General features: G+C 38.1%; 1 protein-coding gene across 2 annotated transcripts in view; it reads right to left on the bottom strand.

The window, feature by feature from the left end:
- Positions 1–17,617, bottom strand: part of Bmpr2 (bone morphogenetic protein receptor type 2) — a 111,242-nt gene that overhangs the window by 16,109 nt on the left and 77,516 nt on the right. For both annotated transcript variants that reach the window (XM_021157992.2, XM_021157988.2), the window contains exons 6-10: positions 15,605–15,835; positions 14,121–14,235; positions 9,261–9,421; positions 8,165–8,312; positions 1,082–1,218 (exon numbers count right to left, since the gene is read on the bottom strand). In XM_021157992.2, coding sequence (XP_021013651.1) covers positions 1,082–1,218; positions 8,165–8,312; positions 9,261–9,421; positions 14,121–14,235; positions 15,605–15,835 — 792 coding nt within the window. The remainder of the gene's footprint in view (positions 1–1,081; positions 1,219–8,164; positions 8,313–9,260; positions 9,422–14,120; positions 14,236–15,604; positions 15,836–17,617) is intronic.

The raw sequence follows: 17,617 nt of genomic DNA, 5'->3' as shown, positions 1-17,617 counted from the left end.
AGAGGGTTTTAGGGCAGTCTGAGCTGAACGAAATCTTATCTCAAAAGGAAAAAAAAAAAGAGAGAGAGAGGAAAAAAAACCAACCAAACAAACAAACAAAAAAACCCAGAAAGCAATGGAGGTCTGTGTGAGAAAGGCTGGTAGGTAAAATCACCATTCAGGCAAGCGTGACAACCTGGGTTCTGAGTTCAGTCATTGGAACCTATTCAAAGTGTCATGTATGCATAGCCCCAGCACTTGTGCTGTGAGATGGGTGATGGAGACAGAACTAACTAAAAAGTCATGGACTAGGCAATCTGGAGTAAGCAGTGTGGCAGAAATAAAAAGCGGAACCTTGCCTCAACAAGGCAGAAGGCAAGAACTGACTACCAAATTGTCCTCTGACCCCTAAATGTGCACCTATCATACACTCCCCCTGCCCCAAAATGGAGTAAGATTAGACTACATCCAAATTTTTATTATGAAGACTGGAGGCCAGGGGACATTTTCACTCTTTGAAACCGTTACTGTGTTAATTATTACTCATATATGATACCAAGATGGAATGTTCTTAAACATGCAAGGATTATAATGTTTAGCACCTAACACACATGATAATATAATTACTTAAGTGGAACTTCAGCAAAGAAAGAAAATTATCCAAAAGTAAGAGAAAGACATAAGATTTTAAAAATGTTGCTTCTGGGTAGAACCTAAAAAGAACAGGAGAAAACAGATGACAAGGAACCAGGGAATCTTGGATGGTATTTTTTAAAAACAATCTTTCCTAAATTGCAAGAGCTTATAGCAATATAATGTATGTGGTTCCTAAGACACCAACTTGTTGTATAGGAAATGTTTACACAAACACAATTATGATGTTTTTATGTAATTGAACTTCCTAGATCCAGTTGGTTATATACTCACCTCTACACATCACCCAGCCTGTCTCTGACAGTGTTTTACATTGAAGCCCAGGCTGGCCTTGAACATGTAATTCTTTTGTCTCAGCCCAGTGGTGGGGGACAGATGTGAATCACCAAAGCTGGGCGGGTTCTGTTTTTCCTCATCTAGTTCTAGTAAGAAGCCCTCATTTTCTTACCAGGCTATTTTCTTTCCAGGCTTCTGGGAACTTGGGTCTCTGCTTTTCTCTGGACACAAGAACCTGCATATCCTCAAATGTGGGATGGTTTCCAACTTCTGTCTGAAAAGCCATCTGGTAATCTGGTACAGATTCACCTGTGTATTCATAGAAAAGAATGATAGAATTTCTAGTTATCTTAAGAGGACAGAACAGCAGAGCTATTTCTAACATCAAATCATATGAATTAGATAGCATATTATATATCATAACATAGAAATCATATATATTAAAACCTTTCAAGAATAAATGCAAATTTCAGAGACATTATTATTGATTTGATATATTGTGACTATTTAGAAGTCTCAAAATTTATTGATAAAATAGCTTCAATGCTATACAGATATTTTACTTATTCTTTAATATTGAGGATCAAACTTAAGGCCTTGCTAAGTATATACTAAGTAATTACTTACTACTGAGTATGAACATGCTAAGTACACACTTTAATCCAGAGCCCTGGACAGCTTTTGTTTTGTTTTGTTTTCTGTTTTTTCAAGACAAGGTTTCTCGTGTAGCCCTGGCTGTCCTAGATAGAACTCACTCTGTAGACCCAGCTGGTCACAAATTCACACAGATCTGTCTGTCTTCAAAGTGAAGAGATTAAAAGTGTGTGTCACCGCTGCCTGGTCTGGTGTCTTTTTAAGTAAGTTTTCTACTAGGTAGTTCTATCTTAGACTAGACAGGTATTTTAGAATGAATTTGTCTGCTATTTAATTTATGAGGGAAATATTACAATACTTAGTATTTAAAATTATGCCTGAACTCTAACCTCATATTAGAAAATAGTCAAAAATGCCAGGATTTAGTACAATAATATGCAACCAAATTAAAGAGGAAAGACTGAATAATCACTATGCCTTATCAGGTTATTGGCTCTATTCTAGTTCAGCCAGAATGTATCAAATACCACAATTTTTCAGTTTTGTTTTGCTTTTGGAGATAGGATCTCATGTATTCCAGGCCGGCCTCATATTCCTTATGATAGCCAAGGATGGCTCTGAACTAGATCCTCCTGCTGTCATTTCCTAAGAGCTTACATTACAGGGATACACCAGCACAGCAGGGTTATGTAGCGCTGAGACTGCTCAGTCGGGACCTTGTGCATGCTACACGGCACTATATCAAATGAGCTAACTTAGGGAGCTAAGTTAATCCTATATAAAAAATTTGTATGACAATGACCGTGTAATTGTTAGTTTTCCTCTTAACAAGTAGTATTTAAGTCTAGAATGTTAAAGCATCACTCTCCTCTCAGTATTGACAAATGTGTATGTCACTAATAGGCACAATTAGCTGATTACAATGAATACTGTGCACTTTTACTAAATGTGATAAAGTGTATTAATGAACACAAGAGACATACAGAAGACTCCTTAGGACCAATACATAAAATCCAATGGCCCAGGGCAGTGGTTCTCAACCTTCCGAATGCTGTGGTTCTTCAATATAGTTCCTCATGCTGTGGTGACTCCAACCATAAAATTATTTTCACTGCCACTTCATAACTGTAACTGTGCTACTGTTATGAACAGAAGATAGAATGTAAATATTTTTGGGGATACAAACTTGCTGAAGGGCTTGCAACCCACAGGTTGAAAACCACTGGCCTACAAGACTCTTGGCAAAGAACACAAGAGAATTACTGTCTTCCTGGCGCCTCACCACCACTCACTCTAATGTACTAAAATAACAAGACAGATTAGAAGTGATGGTGATTTGGGCATTCTGGTTCTAATCTGGGCTTCATCTCTTCCTCAGGAAAGTCATTTAACTCTTGCATGTTTCAATCTTCCTGTCAGTAAAGCAGTAATGTCTGTGTTCCTTATCTCACTGCACAGCACTAAGAGGTATAATGACCCAGATGAAAAAAAAAAAAAAAAAACATAAGACATGACAAGCTTTTGCTTCTATTTGAAAATTCAAGATAATTCTTGCCTTCTACCAGTATTTTTAACAATTTTAACAATTTACAAAAATTAATTGTATATTTTTATAATCTATTCAACAAAGCCCAAGTTACTAGACTACTGCATTGCATTTAAAAACAGGTGACATTTCTGCATATTTTTAAGATTAAAGCGAATTAATATCAACATCCAACTCTAAGACAAAACTAAAAGATTTAAAGATGTTGGCTTATAGCACTTTGATCCTTGAAACCTACCTCATATTACGCAATCAATTCCAATTCAAATTACCTACAAACAGTACTTTTCTAGCACAGCTGGTCTGCCTCTCACATGATGGTGTATAATACTTCCCAGGTATTTATTAGCTTTCCCCTCCCACAAAACATTAGGTTAGCAGAACTAAAACTAAATAATTCTACTTGTTTTATTAAGATCATTCAAATTCTAACCTCAAAACTTACTGTAAGAAATTAGTGCGTGCTTTTGTGTAAATGCAAGTTTTAACACTAACAACTAGCAAGAGAGGCTTGGGAGGTGGCTACATCTGTAAATTGTTTGCCATACAGACATGAGGCCCTGCATTAAGCTGCTAACATCTATCTAAAAAGCCCACCACTGTGATATGTACTAGCACTGGGGAGGCAGAGATGGGCAGATTCCTAGGGCTCCACAGCCAGCCAGCTTAGCTGAACCAGCATGCCCAAGCCACAGAAAGAGACCTTGTTTCATAAAATGAGAATGGCTTTTGAAGAATGATACCCAAGGTTGACCTCTGGCCTCCGCATGTACATGAACCCATGCACGCACAAACAAGCACATGCATGCTTGTTTTTTTTTCCTCTCTCTCTCCAAAAAAAAAATTCCACCAAATATTTATACTTCTAAATCTAGTTTTTCAATAGATACTTATTTGGAGCTAACTTTATTAATACACTTCGGATGTAAAAATGTTAATCTCCTATGATGATGGGAGATACTACCCTTAACAGATTTTCTTAATGCTTTACAGTCACTGGGTTGCTAAAGGGAAGTCCTATAATCTCATTTGCTTTCAAGCTGTTGAGAAAAGATCAAATATTTCACCCTGTCATTTAGCATTCCTTTCCTCTTTAAGTGTGTGTCTACTTTAGAGTCATTTTTGGTTCCCATCTCAAATGACATTACTCTATTTTTTTCCTTTCTCTTGTCTTTTTCTTTCTTCCTTCATCTAAATGCTGTAGCAATTATTCTTTAATCATGCTAAGACCTCTAACTAATTATTTTACAAATATTTTATAGAATCAGCTTTCATTACATGTTTTCATTCAGCCTCAAAACATATTTTGCATTTTGAAAAAAACAAAAAAATCTTAAGAATTTTATAATTATTATATAACACTCTTTAGATTTTAAAAATTATTTTTAGATTTTACTTTATACATTTGAGGGTTTTGCTTGCTTGTATGTGTGTGCCTGGTGCCTACAGAGGCTAGAAGAGGGCATTAGACCCACATAGCGGTTCACAACTGTCTGAAATTCAAGTTTCAGATGATCTGATACCCTGTTTTGGCTTTCATAGGTACCAGTATTCATGTGGTGCACAAACATACATGCAGCCAAAAAACAGTCATTCATATACATAAAATTAAAATACATAACTTTTAAAAGGGTTTGAAAAGTACCCGTTATATCCTGCTTGTGCTTTCTTAACACTTTTCTCATATTCTTTTTCATATAGTTTCTGTCTTCTTTATTTAACAGAAGTTCCTCTTAATCAAATAATAATAATTATAATAATGATGATGATGATAATGATAATAAATTATTCTTAAAGCCAGGTGTGGTGGGTGATGCACGCCTTTATTAATCTTATCATTTGGGAGGTAGAGGTAGGTCAGTCTGTGAGCTTGAGGCCAATCTGATCTACAGAGCAAGTTCCAGATCTGCCAGGACTACACAGAGAAACCCTGTCTCAAAAAACAAGTTAAAATACTCATAAAATGTAAAAATCATTGTGATGGTTTGAGTAAGACTCGTCTCCATAAACTCATCTCTAGATGCTGGGTCAACAGGGAATTGAACACTTTGATAGGATTAGAAGGGACAGAAGGTGTGTGCTTTGTTGGAGGCATCACTGGGAGCGGCATTTGAGGTTTCAAAAGCCCATCCCACATGAATCAAGATGTAGCTCCCAACCACTTCCCCAGCACCATGCCTGAAATGTCTGCTACTATGCTCCCTGCCATGATGATAATGGACTAAGCCTCTGAAACTGTGAGCATCCAATTAAATGCTTCCTTTTAAAGAATTGCCTTGGCTGTGGTATCTCTTCACAGCAATAGAACAGTAACTAAGACAATCTTAAAACTTAAAAAATAAAATAATAATTTCCTCAGTTATCTATCAATATTCCTTTTCAAACATCTCCACAATTAAATCACCCTCCTGACTTAAACAACATTTCTTTTAAGTTCCACTTTTTAAAAAAAGATTTATTTATTTATTTATTTATTTATTTATTTATTTATTATATGTAAGTACACTGTAGCTGTCTTCAGACACTCCAGAAGAGGGAGTCAGATCTCATTATGGATGGTTGTGAGCCACCATGTGGTTGCTGGGATTTGAACTCAGGACCTTTGGAAGAGCAGTCGGTGCTCTTAACCACTGAGCCATCTTTCCAGCCCTACTTTCACTATTTTTAAGACCTCTAGATAACTTCTCTAGAATCAGATTTCATCTCTGGATTTGCTCTTAATGTGCTCTTCTTAGAATGGCAAAATTATAGGTATTGTGATGGTTAATGAATCTTGATCATCAACTTGAATGGATTAAGAAGTACCTCAGAGAGTCAAACATTTGGGACATCTGTGAGAGCATCTCCAGATGTATATAGATCATGAGAGCCTGATGATTCATAATAAATGACATTAATGGAGGGTGGTAAAATGTGTGGTGTGGGGCCAGGAGGAGGAAGTCCACCTGGGGATATAAATATTGTCTGGACTATTTCTGTTTCCTGTCTCCCATGAAGAGCTCATCTGCCACAAGCTCCTGATATGATGTGCTGTACAAACACAGAGGTCTAAGCAATTATAGATCAAGATTTCTAAAACTTCAATCAAAACTTCTTCCTTTGTTTTTCTCAGATATTTGTATAGTAATAGTAAAAGTATCCCAATGTAATTCTCTTATTTTTTTAAATTGTTGTAGAACGATACCTAAAACAAACAAACAAAAAAATCTATTATTCTAATCGTTTCGAGTGCACAGTTCTGTGGCATTAAATACAATTCCCACTGTGCATCTATCACCATTATCCATCTCTAGAATGCTTTTCATTAAGCTGAGACTGTATTAATTAACAAAAATCTTACCTCTGAATTCTAACCTTTTATAATCCTTTCTATTTTACTTTTAAAATTAGTATACAAAGTCATGGGATGCTGCTGCTGCTTTTTACATGAGTACTAGAGACCTGAACATGTTAGCACAACAATATTTTGGCGAATGTACGTATGTATGTATGCACGCACGCATGCATGCATGCATGCATGTATGTTCTAAAATACTGTTCCATAAACAAGACTTAATTGCCTCCATACGTACAAAACTGAGGGCTTTTTAGTCCCTTTTTTTGGGATTAAACCCAAGGCTTTTACACTTAAGAGGCAGGTACTCTACCTCCAAGCCATACCCCAACCATTAATACTGCTATTTATTATTTTTTAGAACAAAAGCAATAGTCATTCTTTAATTGTGGTACTTTAAAAACAAAACAAAAAACAAAACCAACCAAACAAGTTTATGAAAAGATGACCCAACTCAGTAAAGTGCTTACTATACAGATATGAGATCCAGGGTTCAGATCCCCAGTACCCACGCAAAAAGCTGGGCCTACTGGTGTGCGTCTGTAACACCAGTCTGGGTAGAAACAACTGCATTCCTGGAGTTCAATGGCCAGCCAGCCTAACTGAATCTAGAAGCTGCAGGTTCCAGTCTCAAAAGGCAATGAGCAATCAAGGAAGACATCTGGTGAGAACCTCTGGCCTTCCCATAGGTGTGTATATACATGGGCATGCACACGCACAGCTCTCTGGGAGTAGAGTACATGACTGTGAAAGCTGAACTCAGGAGGAAGTGGCATGGGGCATGTACAAGGTAGAAAGTGGCTTGGGCTACACGGACAACTAGTAGGTAAGGGCTATCCAGTGAGACCCTCTATTAAACAACAAACAAAACATAACAAAATAAAATAAAAGCAGGGCTGGAGAGATGGCTCAGAGTTTAAGAGCACTGACTGCTCTTCCAGAGGTCCTGAGTTCAAATCCCAGCAACCACATGGTGGCTCACAACCATCAGAGGGATCTGATGCCCTCTTCTGGTGTGTATGAAGAGAGCAATGGTGTACTCATATACATAAAATATATAAATCTTTAAAAAATAAAATAAAATAAAAGCAAGTTACTGATTATATTATGCTAATAAAGGAGTAATTCAGACATTCTTCTAAAACTAAAACTATATGTTAAAATGGGGGAAAAATACCTAATCGAACAAAAAGTGTACCAAAATCCCAGTTGCCAATTACTGCTATTTTCAGAAAAATATCTTGATTAACTCACTAGAATATTAACTTCTAATTTATTAAATATATACTTTTAAAACATTTATTTTTATTATTTTTAATTGTATGGGTATGTATGTGTGTCTGTGTGCAGCTATGTGTATGTGTGTGAAGAAGGCCAGTGGGAGTGAGGGCTGAGAACTTCTTACCAGAATGAAACAACTCAATGAAAACCTGGAGCTATTTATTTATGTACTTACTTACTTATATGTATGTATATGAGTGATCACCCAAAAGAGGGCACTACAGATGGTTGTGAGCTACCATATGGTGGCTGGGAATTGAACTCGTGACCTCTAGAAGAGGAGCCAGTACTCTTAACTGCTCAGCTATCTCTCCAGCTCCCCTGGAGTAATTTTTTAGCAAAAAACTTTCTGATCTAATTAATTCTGTTAATGATATTTCTATTCTGAATATTACATTTTAAGATGGCAAAGGAAAAAAGATTATTGTATCCAACTGAATTGTTGAATGTAAGTGAGAAAGAGGGTATAAAACACTGATAAATCTAACAGCAGTTCTCACCTGGGAAGAGGTCTGTACACCTCATAAACACCTCCCAGTAGATGAGTCCAAGCGCATACATGTCCACTTGCTTCAGAGCTGACTCACAGTCCCTCAGGTTCACAGCTCCTTCTAGCACTTCTGGTGCCATATAGCGAATTGTGCCAACCTGGTCAATTAAAAGTGGCATTTTAAAGAAAGAGAATGCAAAATATCCTGAAGGGCAAACACTACACCAAAGGTCATATATAAAATGTCTTCCTATAAATGATACTATTAGACCCTAAGCAGGTCACTGAGCCCATTTTATACTATACTTTAGCAATCTCGCCCTTCTTAATAATTAAACAGTATTAACTGCTTTAGCAAAACTTACTCGTTGATGAGAAAGATGAAAGCAATTGTTCCTGTGCCAACTTTTAAGATCCATGAGGCTTAAGGCTGCTCTCTAGTGAACTGCCTAACTCACTGCCCACCGTTACAGTATAGTTAATAATGTAAAATAAAAACCAAACACAGTGAGAAAATTGCAAAGCAATATATACATCATATAATATTTTTAAAAACTGCAAATATGTACATCTATGCATGTGAAAGCAGAGAAAAGGGTCAGAAAGGATATGTTACATTGTATTCAGAGAATAGACTGTCCTATCTCAAACTTAGCAACCTCACTTCAAAAGTCAATTCCTGGCAGAGTCTGGTAGCACTTGCCTAAAATCTCAGTCCTCAGTGGAAAAAGATAAATTCAAGGCCAAATGGGATATATAAAGAGAATCTGTCTCAAAAAAAAAATTAAAAAAATAAAATAAAATAAAAAATAAAACACAAACTATCAACAACAACAAAAAACAGCAAAACAAACAATAACCAATCTAATGAAGTTCCCTTTTAAAATAAACAAAAAAAACAATTCTAAGATACTTCTCCATAATGTCTGTTCAAATGAGCTGGAATTTCAAAATGAACTGACAACCTTAGGTGGGTATTTATACAATGTATTTTGATATTTGCTAATATTCTAACTCACATAGTGCAGTAAATGACAGTGCACAAGGATAACTATTGTTGCATGTCATGATTTCAGAGTATGCTGGTGTGATGTTTTTAGGCTCACCTCACTTATAGCCGCATTATCTTCTTCCCCTGGGCGCACCAGCCTATTTCCAGTTAGCCTCATGGATAAACCAAAGTCACTGATAACACACGTGCCGTCATTCTTTACCAGGACATTCCTGCTGTTTAAATCTCGGTGGGAGATTGCAGGTTTATAATGATCTGTTTGGATAATTTCAAATATTTATTAATGTATAAGTGGAGCTAGTGGAGATTAAATTAACATGCAGATAGTGGGAGCCACATACATGTAAATAAAAGATAGTGCTTCTTCCACCTGTTAGTTGTCGTCTAAAAAAATGGGTCTGGGGAAAAGAAAGGATGTCAAGGCCCAGGTCTGTAATCCCAGCACTTAGGATGCAGAGGCAGGAAGATCATGAGATTTAGACTGCTGTAAATGACACAGCAAGACTCAGCCAAATCAACCCCTAGTTTCAAATCATCACTATTTTCTAATAATTCCTCTTACATATATAGCTGGTAAGCACTAAGCATTAAACTGAATCCAACAATTCCAATTCTCTCACAAGCTTTGTTTTTCTCTTCATGTCATTCTTTTTTTGTTTTGTGTTCATTACTGTAGTTGGTTGGTTAGTAGGCTGGTTGGCTAGTTTTTTCAGACAGGATTTCACATAAATCAGGATGGTCTCTATATAGCTAAACTCCTGATTGTCCTGCCTCTACCTCAAAGTGGTTTAGTTACAGATTGGTGCTACCATGCTTGGCTTTCTCTTCATTTTTAAGGCACAGAAGGAGGCAATACCAAAAGGAATATTTGTTATGAGTAAAACACACACACTTAGCTAGCTTATTTAGAAAAAGTATCAACTGAGAAACTGTGGCTCAAATTTCTTAAGCCAGAATAATTACATTCTAAATACTTATCCTTATACCCACAAATGAGTGTAGCTATCAAAGATGCTTTCTTTTAAGCAGCATATGGAAACCATTACAGAAAGCCACAACTGGTCAAAGTGTAAATAGCAACTCACCATGAGGTGTTTAACTCCAACTGATATGATATATGCACAACACAACACCTAAACTAGACTCAGAACATCCCAAGAAGGGGTGAACAGACCACAAGAGCCAGAGGACCGGGACACCTGGTAAGAGACTGTCTCCTATACAGGACAGGGAAGCTACATCCACGAATTCTTAACAATGACATGAAATCTGAACAATGACAATATCAGTTTGATATGCCAACAAAAATGGGGAAATCTCACATCTCAACCCCTAGATAAAGAGCTAAAGGCAATTAATGACCACTGAGAAAGAATCAGTTCTCCTATAGAGTAAACCCCCTAATTGATTATCTAATTTAAAGTAGTCAGCCCTATATGCACATGAGCAACACTGAATGGATTCATTGGGAAGCATGCCTGCCTGCCTTCCTTTCTCTCTCTTCCTCTCCTCTCTCTCTCTTCCTCTCCTCTTTCTCTTCCTCTCCTTCCTCTCTTCCTCTCTCTCTCCCTCTCCTTTCTCTCTTCCTCTCCTCTCTCTCTTCCTCTCCTCTTTCTCTTCCTCTCCTTTCTCTCTTCCTCTCCTCTCTCTCTTCCTCTCCTCTTTCTCCCCCTCTCCTCTCTCTCCCTCTCTCTCTTCCTCTCTCTCTCTTCCTCTCTCTCCCTCTCCTCTCTCTCTTCCTTTCTCTCTCCCTCTCTCTCTTCCTCTCCTCTCTCTCTTCCTTTCTCTCTCCCTCTCTCTCTTCCTCTCCATCTTCTCTCTCCCTCTCTCTCTTCCTCTCCTCTCTCTCTCTCCTCTCCCTCTCCATCTCCTCTCTCCCTCTCTCTCTTCCTCTCCTCTCTCTCTCTCCTCTCTCTCTTCCTTTCTCTCTTCCTCTCCTCTCTCTTCCTTTCTCTCTTCCTCTCCTCTCTCTCTTCCTTTCTCTCTTCCTCTCCTCTCTCTCTCCCTCTCCTCTTCCTCTCCTCTCTCTCTCCCTCTCCCTCTCCCTCTCCTCTCCTCTCTTCTCCCCCCCCCTCTTTCTTCCAAGACAGGATCTCACTATGTAGCTCTAGATGTCATGGAACTTACTCTGTACACCAGGATGACCCCAAATTCACAGAAATTCACCTGCTTCCCCATTCTAGGATTAAAGGCATGCAACACTGCATCTGGATAGCAGGTTGTATTTATACATTTGAGAGAGAGAAAAACAATAATAAAAGAGAAAAGTTATAAAAATTGGGTATGGTGTATGTGAGTGTGTGTGCTCTGTGCAGGTGTATGGAGAGCAGAGGTCAGACGTCTCCCACAATCACTTCTTCACTCATTTATTTGAGACAAGGGCATATGGCACCCACCTTTATTCCCAGTACTCTGGAAGCAGAGGCAGGGAGAACTCTTGATTTGAGTCTAGCCTGGTCTATATAGAGAGTTCCAGAAAAGCCAGAGGTACATAGTAAGACCATATCTCAAACAAACAAACAGTGAACAGACGCTGGAAAGAGGCCAATGTAATTTAAAATAAAATTGACATAGAGTCTCTCCTTGAACCTGAAGCCATTTTAGCTAGGCTGGCAATCCTCTTGACTCTGCTCCTCAGTACTGAAATAACATGCTCACTGCAAGGCCCGGGTGTTCTTTGTGTGGGTTCTAAGGAGCTGAACTCAGGCTTTCATGCTTGCTCAGGAAGTATTTTAACACTGAACATCCCCCAACCCCTGAGAGGATACTTTAAATATTTTGAAAAATATACTTGGGAATATTTTTGAAGTAATTAGGTAAGAGCAAAAATTCAAATATATATGCTATGACACAAAGTTTTAGAAGCCAGTGCTTTCACTAGCTAATGTTTGGGGAAAATAACTTTGCTTAGGTTAAAAAAAAAAATTCAGCCAATATTTGATTTAAAACCTTGCTGAACCATGCAAACCTTGAAAGAGGAATTAGGATGATATTTTAAATTCTGTTTTAAGCCAGCTTCCAAAAGGAGTTATAATATTTAAAAGTAAGGCTAATGTGCTAAAACAATGAAGCAAGAGCACAAGTTGCTGACACAGGCAATAACAGGTCAATCTTGTACTCAGGAAAGGATGTCAAAGTAAATGAGCCAATAAATTATTCAGAAGAAATTATTTATATATGAAGCATCAGCTAGAAAAGATGATCCATGCTATTATAATATGGAACAAAGATGTAAGAAACGGATACATTAAAGTTCTCCTCACTAAAGAGGTCGGGGAGACTACAGAAGCAGTGACAAGTTACAGAATGACAAACTGTGGTACAGAAGTAAAAGCCCAGGAATGCGCAGAGGCACGGTTTTCACAGCCATGCTAACTTAGGGAGCCTGTGCTGCAGTGCACACGAAACAAAGTGAGAAGGAAGGGATCTAACAGACGTGCATACAGCTGCAGAAGACTGTAGCTCCATCAGGGACTAGAAGATAGCTTGAATACCAGGCCACGACTGCCATCCACTCTCACTCAATAACGGAACCTACACTGTCTCAGCAGCAGTTCACTCAGCCAAAACAAGTGCATTTCTGGTCTGCAGTGGGTAAGTGTGGATTAATATGAGCAGGACAGGAACTTCTGGAAGTGGAAGGGACAATTCCTTCCTTTGTTCCTCTTTTTCCCCGGCTACCTATGCACAATGGACAATGGGATAACCGTGAAATGAAAGCCACATGTGAAGAACAGCAGAGAAGAACCGCAGGAGCCTTGAGCCATGCTGCCAACCAGTCCTCGACACTCTCTTTAGGCTCTGGTTTTGACTGTTACTGGGGACTGAACCCAAGCACCTCGTGCACACTCATCAAGTGCTCTACCACTGGCCCATCATCTCAATCCTCTGTCTCGTGGTCTCCTCCTCCTCTTTTTGGGAGTCAGGTCTCACTATGTCTTAAAGAGTGGCTCAGAATCACTAGGCATCCCAGTTGGCCTACAGTGCACAAGCCTGCTTCACCCTCCTGTGTGTGAGGACTATGTGCCATCTCACTCAGCCCCCAGAGTTTTTAAAAACAGGTCTCACTATATAGTCCTAGTATACCTGAACCTTGTTATGTAAACTTAAGCTGGCCTTAAACTCAGATCCATGAGCTGCTGCTCCTGACTGCTGAGATTAAAGGCATGAGCCACCACGCTTGGCTCTCTTGAGATTCTTGAATGTATATGAGAAAAAAATAAAATGTATAAGTAAAGCCACTGTCCTTTCCTCCCTTCCTCGACTCTAGCTAGCAGAGCCTTAATTTATAAAAGGATATTTGAGTATTACAGCTTATGAAATAAAGATCCCTGTAATATTAAAACTAATACCCTATTATTTATTCACATAAAACAAATACAAGGAAAATATAGCCTAGTGAAGAGAATTAACCTAAGGTTCACAAATAAACTTCAAGAGGTCTAAAAAAAACCTCTAGGATTTTTTTTTGTCTGATCTTATGATATTAGGGATCAAAGGTCTTATATATGCTTAGAAAGCATTCTACCTTTGAGATACACCCCCTCCAAATAATTTTTTCTAAAAATAGATTTAAGTATACTTTTAGAAAGAAAATCTTTGGGGCTGGCGAGATGGCTCAGTGGGTAAGAGCACCCGACTGCTCTTCTGAAGGTCCAGAGTTCAAATCCCAGCAACCACATGGTGGCTCACAACCATCCGTAACAAGATCTGGCACCCTCTTCTGGAGTGTCTGAAGACAGCTACAGTGTACTTATATATAATAAATAAATAAATCTTAAAAAAAAAAAGAAGAAAATCTTCAAATTCTTAATGAGATCCATCTCGCATTTCTTTCTGTTATATTCAAATATGTTTCTTCATGCTGGATCTTTCAATTAGTTAATATTCAAATTTTAACAGTATAAATTATCATTTTTCTTCTAAAATATGATTAAAATTTCATTGTTCTTACCTCCTCGTGGTAATTCTGTGTGAAGATAAGCCAGTCCTCTAGTCACAGAATGAGCCAGACGGCAAGAGCTTACCCAATCACTTGTGTGGAGACTCAGATATTTGCACAGAGATCCCTGTATAAAGGAAAAAAGATATCAAACATTGAAACTAATTTGCTTCAACAAGAAGAGGCAAGTTAGGCAACCTTCTTAAGGATTTGTATGGGCTAGGATTCCATGAAGATATAATGATAATGATAAGGTATTTTTGAAAAGAAAAGAAGAGAGAGAGTATGCTGGCTAGTTTTATGTAACTGACCCAAACTCCAGTCATCTGAGTCATGTCTTCCTATAAGCAAGTTTGTAGGGCATTTTCATAATTAGTGATTAGAGGCTGATGGTCTTGGGTTCTATAAGAAAGCAGGATAAAAACCCACATACATCCCAAAGCAAAGCAAGCAAACAAACAAACAAACAATAACAAAAAAAGCCAACCACATTGGCCCCCACCTTTAATCTCAGGCAGAGGCAGGCACATCTCTGTGAATTTGATGCTAACCTGGTATGCACAGTGAGTTCCAGGACAGCAAGAGCTACATACAGAGGCCTATCTAGAGATGATAACAACAACCCCCACCACAAAACAAAAAAGCAGATGAGCAAGCAGAACTTCTCAGTTGGCTCTTTCTTGCTCAATTCGCTTTTGGTAACAGTGGTTCATCACAGCAACATTAATCCTAATATTTGAAACATAAAAATTGATAGTTAAAAGGAACTTAAATATCAATTTTTATTTTTCAAACATTAAAATTATGAATGATTATTTCCTTTTAAACACTTCTTTGGACAATCAGATTAACTTGAAAAAATATTTTTTTACCAAATTTTACAAACAATATTGTTATAATTTATAAATAGAACACATATAGATTTTGTAAGTCTCTACAGTCAGTCCTCTATACCTGCAGACTTCACATTCTAGGTTTCAATCAACTATATCAAAAGTATTTAGGGATGGGGAGGTAACTACGTGGAAAAGTACTTGCTTAGTATGCTCAGACCTTGGTTTCTTCTCCAATAAAGTCAAGAAAAACAAACAAATAAAAACCCAAAGATTATCTTTGCATCTGTATATAGCATTATTTTTCTTGTCATTGTTTCCTAAATAAACAGTATAACAGTGAATAACTATTAACATGGCATTTTCACTGTATGATCAAAAAATGATATTCAACCCTACAAATGCTACATGGAATTTTATATAATGGACTTGAACTTCTGTCAGTGTGTGTGTGTGTCTGTGTGTGCTCACGTGTGTTAGGTGTCCTAGAAGCAATTGCCTGAGGACACTAAGGGATGACTGTATGTATGTATCTGTTCACCTCAGAGTACTCAACCACAAATTACAATAAGCTTCTGATGAGACAAGGTGCTTACACAAGAATGAATGTCAAACAAAGTGCTGCTAAAATAAATGGCAGGATCTTTTTTCTGAAGAACTTACATTGGGATAATACTCCATCACAAGCAAATACTCCATGCGTCCGTCTGCAGTGAGCCTCTCGTCTCCAACTATGAAGCGAGCAATGTTGTCATGTTCCATCAAAGGCACTCTGTAAATGTTTTTTTCATTTATAAAATTCTGACGGTTTGCAAAAGAAAACACTTTTACAGCAACTGGACGCTCATCCAAGGAACCTTTATATACTGCTCCGTATCGACCCCGTCCAATCAGCTGTAAGTTTGTTTTTAAAAAAGCAAGTTATTAATTCACATTAAAATTGAACAATTAAATTTACTAAAATGAAAACAACAACAACAACAAAACCCCCTACAATTCCCCATGATATACAGCAGCTCTGCTTTCAGTTTATTCCTTATAAAAAGCAGCTAGCATCTGTGTCTGGTAACTGATGTAGCTCCTACCTGACTAACCTTGCAATTGATGAGAGCAAAATACTCTGGACAAGATGAAAAGTAAAACCAAGGAAGGCCTAGATACACTGTTATATAAGCAAAAGCAGTTAGAGTCTAAGGCATCGAGGCACAGAAGAAAGGAACGCATATATGGCGAGCTAACCTTTTCTATGGGTTCTCACTTGAAAGCTGACTCAAATTAGCTTTGAGTAGTGGAACTACAAATGACAGTAAAAGGTCTTTTGAACCAGAGGATGTAATCTATGGCAACTAGAGCTTCTAGAGAGTGAGGGAAGATGCCTCCAAAAGAGAAACCAGAGCAAGGAATTCAGTGACCATGCGAGACAGATTCTAGGTAAATGTACTAACTGAACTGAGAGTTAAGCTTCTGCCCAAGAGACACGTTTGTAATATATGTTTAACCAAGTCAACTGCTTACAAAAACAAGTAACAAAAATCATCACGCGAGCCAGGTGTGGTGGCGCACGCCTTTAATCCCAGCACTGGGGAGGCAGAAGTAGGCAGATTTCTGAGTTCGAGGCCAGCCTGGTCTACAAAGTGAGTTCCAGGACAGCCAGGGCTATACAAAGAAACCCTGTATCAAAAAAACCAAAACAACAACAAACAAACAAACAAACAAACAAACACCCCACCACGCAGGGCTAGAGAGATACTCAGTGGATGAGAGCATAGTAATCTTCTAGAGGACCTAAGTGTGGTCCCAGCACCCACAGCAGGTGGCTCACAGCTGCCTACAACTCCAGCTCCAGGAGCGTCAAGACCCTTTCTAGTATTCACAGGCAGCTGTACTCATGTGTACACACCACATGCAGAAATGCAGAAACACACACACACACACAATTACAATTAAATCTTTTTTTGAAAACCAGCACACATGGGAAATAAGCAAGAGTCTGAGGGTTCCACAGTAAAATATACACATTATCTGTAATGGAATAAAAATTTACTCAATGCACAAAGAAATAGCAAAATGTAACTAGTTCTCTTTATTTTTGGCTTCTAGGGAATTTTCATTAAAACAGGTTGGTGATTTACCACTATTGTTTTTTGTGTGAGTTAGTTTGTTTTATTGAGAATGGGTTTCTCTGTGTAGCCTTGCTCTGTAGACCAGACTGGCCTTGTACTGACAGAGATCCGCCTGCTTCTGCTTCACAAGGGCTGGGTTTAAAGGTGTGTACCACTATCACCTGGTATCATCATTTCTTTATAAGTGTTTAACATATCATTATTTTATTCTTTTTTTTAAATTTGTTTGTTTTGTTTTTAAAGAGTTATTTATTTATTATTTATTGTAAGTACACTGTTGCTGTCTTCAGACACACCAAAAGAGGGCATCAGATGGTGAGCCACCATATGGTTGCTGGGAATTGAACTCAGGACCTCTGGAAGAGTAGTCAGTGCTCTTATCCACTGAGGCATCATCTCTCCAGCCTCCGTTGTTTTGTTTTTTTAAACAGAGTCTCAATATGTAGCTCTGGCTATCCTAAAACTCTCTATGTAAACCAAGCTAGCCTCAAAGTCAGAGTCTGCCTCTGTTCCTATGCACTGGAATCAAAGGCGTGTCACCATGCCCAGTCTT

The sequence above is a fragment of the Mus caroli genome, chromosome 1, assembly GCF_900094665.2.
Source record: "Mus caroli chromosome 1, CAROLI_EIJ_v1.1, whole genome shotgun sequence".
Lineage (NCBI taxonomy): Eukaryota > Metazoa > Chordata > Mammalia > Rodentia > Muridae > Mus > Mus caroli.
Note: the sequence above shows the minus strand (reverse complement) of the source record. Positions and strands in the feature narration are given on the sequence as shown.